Here is a 12,777-nt window from a genome sequence, read left to right as displayed (position 1 = left end):
TGGGGGGTCGTTAAAAGCACAAGGTTGCTGGGGGGGGGGGCATTATAGGCAGAGACATACTGGGAAGAGGGATTTTAGGTATAGGAGGTGTGCTAGGAGAAGAAGGGATTGGAGACCTAGGTGTGATGGAGAGGAGAGGCATTGGAGGAGGCGTTTAAGGTAGAGATGTACAACGGGAGGTGATGGAGGTAGAGGTGTACTGTGGGAGGCAATGGAGGTAGAGGTGTTGAGCAAGGAATTTCTGTTTTTTTGCATGCGTGCCCTTCCATGTGCTCCTTGCTGTAAAGACCAGTTAGAGATGAGGGCAGTGACCATTTGTTCGTACTGTGAAAATATTGGTGATGGGATGCACTGGACACATTTGCTGCCATCTGCTGGGTGTCCAGTGTGCCCGTGTCATTAAGGAGGGGTGGACTCCCTCTAGGCTCACTTGCCCTCTGCCTCTCCATTATAATGCATGTGCTTAAATTGTGGAGGCTTATAAAAGTTAGAGTTAGGACTACAGAAAATACCGGGGTACCTTGACGGGGCTCTGTAGCTTATGCATGTATTTGCAAATGTGTGCAGACTAAACCCCCGTTTTTAACACATACTGTTAGACAGGACAATTCGGTTGTTTAGCAGGCTGGTCGGTAAGTTGAGCTGGGAATTTGTTTTTTTGCATGCGTTGCCCTTCCATATACTCCTTACTGCAAAAGCCAGTTATAGGTGAGGGCAGTGGCCATTAGTTTGTAATGTTAAAATATTGGTGAGGGAACATACAGGACATATTTGCTACCACTGTGTTATGTGCAAGGTGTCCAGTGCGCCTCTATGCCTTTAAGAGGTGGTCTCCCTCCAGGCTCACTTGCCCTCTGCCTATCCATTATAATGCATGTGCTTCCACTGTGGGGGCTCTCTAAATTTAGAGTTAGGACTACAGAAAATATTGGAGAGAGTAAGAGACCCAGGTGATCAGAGCGCGCAGGGATCACAGCGATAAGTTTTTTCAATTGCTGTGTTCCCCACCGTTCACTGTCAGATACAGCCCCGCCCCCTGGTCCCGGGACTTTGATAGACAGATCACTCATCCAATCCCGGTGACGGGTGATCTGTCAATGAAAGTTCCCTAGCCAGGGGGCGGGGCTGTATACGACGTTGAGCGGCGGGTATATGGCAATTGAAATGAAAGTGGTTATCGCTGTGTTCCCTGCGCTCTGATCACCTGGGTGGCTCTCTTGTTCCTCTCCTCCTCTGCACAGGTAGGCTGCATAGTGGACACGGATAAAGCTGTAATTAATAACTTAATTTTGCATAAAGCATTTAAGTGTAATTTCATGTGAATTTAGGGGTGAATTCAGGGGTGGAATTAGGGCTGGGGGAACTGGTGGCGAGTAACCCTTAAGTCCTGGCTAGTAGCTCAGGACTTTAAATATTGAGCCATGTGTGTTTGTTATATATTATATATATATATATATATATATATATATATATATATATATATATATATATATATATATATATATATATATATATATATATATATATACTCTTCTTTAGAATAACTTTAGTGTAGACCTGCACAAATACATATATTTATGTACTTATGTTTTATGTTTTTTCCTCCCCTGCCACTGTATTCAGCTACCAGAAGTGAAAGGAAAGCCATGTGTAAGTTACATGTGTAAGTGACATGTGTTGTAACTTACACAGATCTATGGATACCCCTTTGTGACAGCCGATTTTCCCAGACCTGTCACATAGTCCTTCGTACCTGAAAGAACCATGTGTTGCCTTCGACTCTTCGGCACTGAACAGAGCATCATGAAAATGAAGAAAATGCAAGTAGAAGCTGGAGCTGAAGGAAGAGAATCACATAGAAGGTTCTGCATTGAGGAGGGCAGTGCAAATCTTGTCATACAGATCAGCACATTAAATGTGTTCTTGTGTGGTGGGGGAGGAGTACATTTTAAAGCTGCTGTTTACAGGGGACGTTTTTACTTGAACAAGCACAAAAAACACTTGAGGTAGATCAAATGCAAATGATTTCAACCAAAAGATAGAAGACTATTACTATAAATAGTAAAGCAGGAGTTCTTACCAAATTCAGAGGACGAAGGGTAGAGGTCTGGAGCAGAAGAAGAAAGAGGTCCGCATACATTGTCTCGTTCTTTCGTACCAGGTTTGATGGTCACCAGGCCAAGCTCAGAGCAGTTGGTATGGGTCTTACATCTCATCGTACTAGAAGGCACATCAGAATAGGTACCATAGGAGCACATCCTACATTTGACATTTTCAGTTTCACTTCCTTTCTTCTTGACACCCCATCCTACCGGGCACATAGTGTGGTTGGCACAAGAGCCATTCATGAGGTATGTGCCAGGTGGGCATGAGCACTCGCCATCAGTCAAGGCAGAACACACTGTTTTTGTGACCATAGGCGGCTCACATGGTGGACTGCAAGGGTGACAACGTTCATTCCCATTTTCATGTTTGGTGAAGGTGCTATTGGGGCACGGGCTACACTCCCGGAGGTCAGACTCAGTACAGTGCTTGGACATATAGGTGCCTGCTGGGCATTTGTCACAGGATAAGATTTTTGTAGGTCCAAGTTTGGTGTTGTTATATTTCCCAGACAGCTGAAATATTGTCTTCTTGTTAGACAATTGCACCGACTCAGCTCTCACCAATTCAAGATGACACAGCAGAATCTGAAAGAAGAGAAACATTATCTTTTAACTTCCACCATACTGAGAAGTCCCGTTAATGAAAGACGATTGATTGCTATGGATTGCATGAGAGCAGCTTGGTAAATGTGAAAGGTCTCACGTACACGCAGGGGGCTACATGTTCAGAGAAACTCAATTAAGACTCCCAAAGCATCATCCACTCTTAAAGTCGAACGCCAGGAAAATAGATCCTGCAACTGTTGTACACATTGTGAAATATATACATGGGTAAATATTTACCTGCCAAAGGGATTTGCAAGGGTTTATGCAGATGGACACCAGTTTCTTGTATTTGACGTGCATTTGAAGCACATATAAAAAAAGGTAGTGGAGTAGGGTAATTCCCTGTACACACGGTCATTCCGACCACAAAATCCGTCTGATTTTTTCCAACGGATTTTGTCCGAAACTTTTGTTGCATACACATGGTCGGACAAAGTTGTCAGAAAAATCCAATAGTTTGGAACGAGGTGACGTTTTTTGCGTACGATGGCCCTACGTAGAGGCTAGTACCAATAGTTCTGGTCTCGTAATTTAATCTGAGCATGCGTGGCACTTTGTCCGTCGGAATTCTATCCGTCGGAAAGTCCGATCGGATTTTGTTTTCAGAAAATTTTAGATCCAGCTCTCAAATGTTTTCCATCGGTATTTCCGATGGAAAAAGTCTGATAGAGCCCGATGGACTTTCCAACAACCTAATCCAATCGGACCTTTTCCGTCATAAAGTCTGACCGTTTGTACAGGGCATTAGAGGGGGACTCCCAACTGGTTTACCCCAAAAGCTTGCAAGTTTACAATCACCTTTAAAAAAGGTACCAGCCTACAACCCAGGGTCTGAATACTCAGCCTGTGTCCTGCTCTATACAATTAAGATGTTGGCATTTTCCTCAGTGGCGTCATGTGGGCGAAAGTTCTGAGGCTACAATTGACCCAATTTGTGTCTTTAGATACAGGAGGTCCTATTAAGGTCCATGTGCACTGCAGGCAAAGCAGGTCAAATGCAGACATGCTATCCCTGAAGGAGCGATTTGACTCTGAAGCGCGTTGGATACCCATATGTGATCGCTGCATGTATAACGAAAAATAAGCATATATACACTATTTTGTGATTTGGTTTCCACTTTATTATGTTAAACTTTTAATCTTACTTGTACACCATTTATGGAATAATAAAAAAAAAAGGTACACATTTTAAGAGAATATGATCACTTTTTGAGCCTTTAAAGTCTCATTTAATGGGAGAACGTAACCATTGGTAGGAAAGCAGACATTTGATGCATTCTGCATTCGAATTTGAACGAAAAGCAAAAAACAGCATTTGCCTTTGACAACATGAGTGCACACAAATCCTATTTTTGTTTAGCTGGCTTGTGTTTTAGACATTCCTGCCAGACCGCACAGCCAGGTCTTTGACATGCACTGCAGCAGCTCCGTCTGGTTGGGAAAACACACAGCCTGCTTACTGGACAGCGAATGAGCAGTACATATTGATCTACTCTGCTCTCGCCTTCTGTCAGCATATTCCAAATCAATACATAAAATTACAGCAGAGTCTAAATGGCAACTAGAGCTGTCCTCCTTTCTGCTATGCAGGGGATTATAAGAGGCTTATATCAATACAAAGTCAGGAACAGTTAAAGTTTAAAACTATAGTACATGAATAACTGCATGATTGCTGATTTTATTTAGTATGTGGAGTTCAGTAGTAGGTACTGGCTCATACTTGGAACAGGGCTTTCAAGTGAAAGTAGCAGTTATAGAACAAACCGTGAAAAATCCAAATATAAGCATCTGGCTAAAGAAAAAAAAAAGTTTTAGTATTCGCTATACACTGGCTCACACTTGGCATATAACACTAAGGCTCGGTTCACACAGGGGCGGCACGACTTGCAGCGCGACTCACAGACGCGACCTGCACACGACTTCAGCGGCGACTTGCAAAACGACTTCTGTATAGAAGTCAATGCAAGTCGCCTGAAGTCGCCCCAAAAGTAGTACAGGAACCTTTTTTCTAAGTCGGAGCGACTTGAGTCGCTCCTATTAGAACGGTTCCATAGTACAGAACGGAGCGCGACTTGTCAGGCGGCTAAGTCGCCTGGACAAGTCGCCCCTAAGGCTTGAGCAAATATGAGATCACTGCCATCCAAACCAGCCAGTTTTAGCACCAGACACTTTCAGACCAAAAACCCCCAAAAAGAAACAAACTATGAAAGTCTTGTGTCAATGGTATTGTTGTTCTTGCACCCCTCTTTCCTCTCATCTGTTCATTTACAATGAGCATTTTCCCCCAATCAAATTTATATTTCAGAAGGAATTACTGGTCACTCAATTTTTTAAAACTGTGAATGATGAAGACCGTTTGAAAAATTACAAAGAACACACTAAGGATGCGAATATATGGATTGTCACTGGTGCTAGAGTGCCTGCTGATGGCATGTGCTACCAATAATACCAGTAACATCAATGTCACTATATGACCAAAAGCTTGCAGACATGCTTGTAAAAAAAAGTATTTTCCACAATAAAGTCACACAAGGAGACATGCTGCATATTATATAATCTTTTTACAGAACAAATCACATGATTGTACAAGGTTTTTAAGGTTTATTTTTGGGATTATAGAATTTCACAATGCTGACTCCTGAGCTGACAGGGGAGGAACTTTTTTTTGTACATGCCGTAAATAAATAAGATATCCCCTGAAAATAAGCCCTAGTGTTGTTTTGTAGCCAAAATCAATATAAGACCAGGTCTTATTTTCAGGGAAACACAGTATATGACCAATCATTTACAGTCACCGAATGTTCCTGGTCACCAAGCAGTCAGCTTCCCGATGTGCACACTTCCTGTAAGAGAGCAATGTCATTAGCTCCTCACATTCCGGGAAAGTCGGTGTAATCTATAACAACTCAAGAACGTGTTAGGTGAAAGTAGAAAGGGATTTCTCCATAGTGTACAGTCATTAAGCAGGAATTTGTCTAGTTACTCATTCATAATGCTCACTATGAGTCAGACAATGACATCGTCACTAGTTTCTGCAAAATGACAAAAGGCCCGACTAAAGAAAATAGATGACCTGCAAGTTTATTTACGGCAGATCAGATTGCGTTGTAACAGAGCACTGTGACCTTTGTTTAATAAGCTAAAGAACATAGTGATGCTCAAATGGCAGTTGGAGACCACAGATGATCCTACATCCCCTTCTATGTAGCTGCCATCATTTTGTTAATTGTAATAATGACCTATCAGTGCAGGCATACAGGAGAGGATGTTAGAACTTGCAGCAAACCTCCAAAAGATTGTGGACACCTGACCATCACACCTACAGGGGTTGGACAAAATTATGGAAACAAGTATGGTAGAAGAGCAAAATTGTTACCTAATATGGCGTTGGACCACCATTTGCATCCAAGAAGGCCTGCATGTTCCTGGGAATAGACAAATCTAAGTCTTGAATGCAGGGTAATAGAATCTGATGCCACTCTTTATGCACAAATACAGATCACAATCCTGTGCAATTCCTTTTTTGTCTTTCGGTCCGTTGACCACTATTGAGCTTATCAAACTAAGTTTTCCCAGAAACTGTACATGCCGTCATAACCTTTGATACTGTACCTCACAATACCGAAAATAAATTGGCAACTTCAGTCACAGGGTCACCAGCTAAGCTGGCACCAACAATATTGCCTCTTTGAAACTCCTCCGTAAGCTCTGACATGACTCCGTATTACTAGCAGCACATGCAGTGAAAGATGAAAGTGTGGCTTCCCACCTGTTAGCTAGGTATCTCATCATATGGCAGAAGCCAAAGAATGGTACATCACTTCCACTTTCATGGAAAACATGACATCACTTTCACACCTTCCATAATTTTGTCCAGCCCCTGTACATTATGGCCAAAAGTATATGGACACCCCTTCAAATTATAATTTCAGGTTTCTCAAGTGAAAGCCATTTACACTTTATAGTACAACATTCAAAGGCATTTTAGGCTGGCCATAGATGTCTCATGATTGCCTATGGCATGGCTCCTTAAGCCCCGTACACACGAGCGGACTTTTGGACATCCAAACTCCGACGGACTGAGTCCGTCAGACTATCCGATCGTGTGTGGGCTGCAACGGACTTTTGATTCGCCAAAGTCTGACGGACTTTAGAAATGAAGCATGCTTCAAATTTTCCCGACGGAACTCCGCCGGACCCGGTCCCCGTCGAAAAATCCGCTCGTGTGTATGCTACTCCGACGGACTAAAACCGACGCTAGGGCAGCTATTGGCTACTGGCTATGAACTTCCTTATTCAAATCCAGTCGTACGTCATCACGTTCGACTCCGTCAGAGTTTGGTGTGATGGTGTGTGTCCAAGTCCGTTCGGTCGAAAAGTCCGCCAGAACTCCGTCGGAATTCCGGCGGAACTCCGGCGGAACTCCTTTGGAGGTCTGTCGGAGATAAGTCCTCTCGTGTGTACGGGGCTTTAGCCTTCCTGACCTGTGGGAGTAGAGTACTCTTACCACCTGTGGCATTCTTAATAATGTCTTCCAAAGAGGCCCCGAAGAGCCGGTTGCCATGGAAGAGAAGATCTGTCAGGGCTTTTTTGGATGCCTGGTCAGCAGACCAGCAGTTCAACCACATCAGGCGCTTCAGCACCACTGCTGAAACTGAAGCCCTGGATAACAGGGGGAGGGTATCCAGGGCCATGTCACAAACGTACTTAAGGCCATGCACTAGTTGGTCTGCTAGTTCCTCGCAGACAGGAGAAGCCTTCCCCATATATGCAATGGATAGGATTCATGCATTGCATAAATCTATCCAAGGCCACTCCCTATTCATGCGTCCGGCCCCTTTCAGGGCTGGATGCATGAATTACAGCAGCTGTTTTTTTTTTGTTTTTTTTAAGCACCTGATTAGAGCCAGAGGCTGTAATAGGCTTCAAAATAGACTCACGATTGGCCGTGGAGGAGGAGGGAGGAAACGTAATATGCAGGATAACGGGAGGCCGCTGGTGATTGGGTAAGTGCCGACCCACCAATGGGGGGGGGGGGGGGGTGACATACTGTTTGATGCTCCCCCAAAAAAAAAATTCCACTGGCCTCACTGCCCAAGAGGCATCAGTAGTGTGCTTAAATCAGTTTAGGGATGTGGCAGTGCCATGCTCTTCCAGGGAGTTCTTTTTTCAGTTGTGTCCCACAACTGGAGATTACCCTTCACTGCCTGCTCTATAGGTTCAACAGGAAGCGAGAGGACATCTTTCAAAAGTAAGGCCCCTTTCACACATTCGTTTCATCAGTTCAGTCACTTTCTTTTTCAAAAGAAAAACGTGTGATGCTTACATCAGTTTTTCTTCCATTTTTACAGCACGTATTTACATCTGCCAGCTAGAGTAAACTTGCGTCCCAGAGCCATTCTTTCATGCAAAAAACGGACCATTTGTCCATTAACCCTTTTTTTTTAAAAATAGGGCTTTGATCCGTTCCAAAAAACAGATGTTGATGGAAGGGGATGTAAATGGATGGTCATCCATTACCTCTGATTTTTTGAATGAGATGCATTGTTGACCATTTCTCATCAATAGATGGATGAAAAACGGACTAACGGTCCCGCAAAGAGCCTTAGAGAAACTCATTCTTAGAGGGTTGTCACCCGTAACAAGTGTCCCCATTGGCACATTTCCACTTCCTGTTGTGGTGACAAAATGTAGCATTTTCCTTAAAGCGTGCGTTACCCCAACACATATATATTCCTGATATGTGGCTGCTGTACCATGTACTTGTATGAGAAAGCATTCTGTTTGTATTGCTTCCTTTATGTGGAATCCCTGGTATTTCTGCCAGTCCTTCTGCTTTCCTTGGCAAGGTTCATGTGCTAATGCTTCTCCTCTCCCCAGGTCTTATAAAGCTGAGACCAGAGGGAATGTGATCATTTTTGAAAAAGGGTATTTATAATGTTTTTCCTTTCATTTCTATTTAAACTGAATGGGTTGTTTTACAAGGTGATTGTTTACTATCACTTCACATTTTAATTTTGGGTGATATTGTTGATCAGAACAAATAGAGACAATAAAAATGTGGCAGTGGTTCTAAACCCAACACTTTATCAACAAAATAATAATAATAAAAATAAAAAAAACGCAAGTTTGGAGCTTTTTGTGCAGTTTTCAATTTACACACAATGTCGATTTAAATATAATTTTCCAATACATTGTACAATAGGCTCATGATTCTGAAGATGCAACATTTGCTCGCCTTTCAGCTAGGCATAAGAATACTAGGCACCGCTTTCATGCAAGTAGCCAGAAAATGAGACTTTGCTAGGAGAGGAGAGCTGGTCCACAATTTCACTAAGGAGTTGGAGAAATAATTATATATATATATATATATATATATATATATATATATATATATATATATATATATATATATATATATATATATATATATATATATACACACATACATACACATATATATATATATATATATATTATATATACATACATACACACACACACACACACACACACACACACACACACACATATACATATACATTATATATATATATATATATATATATATATATATATATATATACACACACACATATACATACACACACATCCATTATATTATATTATATTATATTATATATTGTAAGGGATCTTCCCGGGGTAGGGTGTGTTTGGACACAGTTCACAGCAGACTTGGAATTTATAAAGCAGATCTTGGCGTTTATTCGTGGTACAAACAGTCCAGCAAACAAAATATACAGCAACACCGTGCTTTCTAAGTACAACAAAAATAAAAGTCCTAGCCCGGCTGGGCGCTTACTAACAGGTTCTGCTCACCTATCTGACACTTACAAACACAGCGTCTTTCGCCTGGATATCGCAGGGTGAGTTTTAGCTCCAGCAGTGGCTGTGCTTGCAGCTTCCTTCAACACACAGATTGTTCATTCCCTGGCTGAGAGCAATCACCTGCAGACCCTGCAGTGCCTTTAGCTTCCCAGGCTAATTAGGATCAAAGCTCACCTGATCCCAAACCCAGAACTGGATCGGGGGATGTGGAATGACAGGTCCCTCTACCAAACCTACCTGCCATTCCATATAAACCCAGGCCCGGCAAAATTAAATAACAACTCAGCAGCATATCGCTGCTGAGAAACTGATCCATCCTGGATTTACCATCTCACACTGTGTAGCAACCTAGGTGAGATGTACACCCCCTCAACCACTTCTCCAGTGACATGTCTACAATATACACACACACACACACTATATTATATATATATATATATATATACATATACATACACACACATACATATATATACACATACACACACACACACACACACACATATATATATTTATTACACACACATATTACACACAAACATATACACATACTACATACACACACACTATATTTAGTGCACGAGAAGGAATTACCATTGCTCTTTCAAATACGCAGTATACAGCTAAACTAAAACTTGGCTTTGGTAAACTGGTTAGTCGCCAACCTGGAACAAAGAAGCAGCCAAGGAAGTCTGACAAGTTCAACTCACGCACCTCAAGCTTGTTCCAGGCCAGCAACTCGCTAGGTCGAGAAACCAAAAATCAGAATGACATGCTTGAGTTGCTATTCAAAAATCAGAATTGCACTTTTAGGAGCCCAATCAACAAATAGCATTTCCATTTTTTCTGTCCTCACTACCCCATGACCCTCCTACTACAACTGCTGATTGAAGGGGGTTCCCTCATGCTGAACCCCTGATCAGCTGTCCTGAAAGTGCTGCCAAATTATCTCGGAGCTTCTCAGCAGTCTTTATCACAGTGCAGCCTAGACTTGGAAATCCATTGCTAAATCAACAAGTTTCTAAGGCTGTGCTGGCACATCTAGCTCTTTCCACATTCATAAACAATGGATTTCCTAAGCTGGTCTTCATAGTGCCAAGAAACCAATACAGCTGTCTAAGCCTTGGTTGTCATGAAGAAGCTTGGCAGTTCTGTTAAAACAGCTGATTGGCAGGAGTGTTGAGCAAGGAGCCCTCCTAATCAGTAGCAAACTGGCACATCCTGGAAGTCTGATACAGTGACACATTCAGCTATTAGCAATATGCACTTTATTTTTTTTAAGCCACCATTTAGGCAAAAAGTGAATCTCAGAAGCATATACACCATATTGCTAAAATGTAGTCACCTATTCAAAATTAATAACTTCAAGTTTTTTCCAGTGAAGGATAACGTTAATGCTTCAGAAAACAAAAACATTTTATAAAAATTGTGTACAGTACTTCCAACTTTGTGTTGGAAAGGATGTTTTCAGTTCAAACATGACTTGTGTACAAAGTCAACTCCATCAAGACAAGAAGAGTCTGGTGTGGAGGAACTCAAGTGGCCTTAACTGAACCCCTTTAGGATGGGCTGGAGACACGCATTGTGAGCAGGTTTTCTCATTTGACCTCACAGATAGACACAAATTCCCGCAGAACACTACAAAACCTTGTGGAAAGCTTTCCAAGAAGCCAGACTAAAGCTAAAGCTGTAATGCACTGCAATTCCAGAGACCAGAGACATTTGTCCATATAATACAGCCTTTCTCAACCTTTTCAACACAGAGGAACCCTTGAAATAGTTCTCCGGTCTCGGGGAACACCTGCTAAAAAATAGAAATCTACAACTCATGATACATTAGTGTGATGCTCAGTGAGAAGAATGGTCCTTACACTTGTGGTCACCGGGAACAATTACCTCCTTACAGAGAGCTAAAAAGATCAATGGAGTCAGTTGGAACTTATCGTAGAGGCAAAAATTGCCCATTGCTGAAGGAACCCCTAGCACCCTCTGGAGGAACCCTAGGGTTCCACGCAACCCTGGTTGAGAATCACTGATATAGTATATAAACTAGCAGTTTATTTATATTCCAATTTTGATTCTTAAAATGTTATTCTTCAGAAAGATGCCAGGTTTTAATGTCTTTGGTGGCATCATTTACATCAGAAAGAACAGATGGGACACAAACTGCAGATAACTGGGGTAGTGGGAGAGAAACAAAATGAACATAACCACAAATCTTCATGTTCTAGACCACATCCTGGAGGGGGGTCACTGGGAAAAATTTGCTTACTTGAAACAGCAACATAATCTGTTAGAAATTTGAGTTTAAAAGAAGGAAATGAGAGTAGACTTATCTGACAAAACGGAAATTCAGTAGTGGGTGCGGACTTTAGTGGTGAACAGATGACAAATGCAAAGAGTCACAAGTCACAGATGTCTACTATAAAATTCTGCTTTACACAAGACTTGCACAAATAGCCTATTTACCACAGACAAAAACACCTTTCTATATCTTAATACTACTACCTTTGGTGGGGACAATATCTTTACACTTTATTTAATGAAAATAGACTAGATTTATTCTTGAATGCCCAGTCAACACACACACATACATAGATAGATATATATATATATATATACACACACACACACACACACTGGCCTGAGGATGTGTGCTGATAGCGAGTTCCCAGCAAACTGACCAAGCCCGTCAATGGCAGCTCTCGGCCAAAATGTCCAATCGGGAGCAAGCAGGGCCCGCAATCATGTGACCACTGACTGGCTCTCACAAGCAGACACTTGATAGAGAAGACATGCCCCCTCCAGGGCATTAAACCCACTTGAAGGGCCGCTTGGAGAAGGAGTAAAGAGGTTAAAGTGACCAATATGAAAGCTACATCAAATAATGCAGAGCTTAACTGTATCGGAGCACCACAATCTGAAAAGGCCATTTCATTTTTTTTAAATTCAAAGCAAACTCCACCATCCATGTCTTCATGCATTATTTGGTTGACTTTGAAAAACACCTTCCTAGAATTTCTATCTGCAGCCATCTTGAGAAAAGGCAGAAGATTCATGTAGGATTTAGATGCTGGAATCCATCTGCCCTTAGCTTAGGTATGCAGGTGGGGGGGGGGGTGCTTAGCTGAGAAAGGCCATCCTCCCGATCACAAAAAACATCCATAAAGACTACTGGGATGTAGGACATCATTTTGGCCTATGCCGTAAACCAGGA

General features: G+C 42.0%; 1 protein-coding gene across 1 annotated transcript in view; it reads right to left on the bottom strand.

The window, feature by feature from the left end:
- Positions 1-12,777, bottom strand: part of TNFRSF21 (TNF receptor superfamily member 21) — a 169,869-nt gene that overhangs the window by 107,251 nt on the left and 49,841 nt on the right. The window contains exon 2 of the mRNA XM_077488914.1: positions 2,081-2,690. Within this exon, the coding sequence (XP_077345040.1) occupies positions 2,081-2,690 (610 nt within the window). The remainder of the gene's footprint in view (positions 1-2,080; positions 2,691-12,777) is intronic.

The sequence above is a fragment of the Lithobates pipiens genome, unplaced genomic scaffold, assembly GCF_037356315.1.
Source record: "Lithobates pipiens isolate NorthernLeopardFrog02 unplaced genomic scaffold, aLitPip1_a1.2 Scaffold_18, whole genome shotgun sequence".
NCBI lineage: Eukaryota > Metazoa > Chordata > Amphibia > Anura > Ranidae > Lithobates > Lithobates pipiens.
This window is presented reverse-complemented; position numbering and strand designations above follow the sequence as displayed.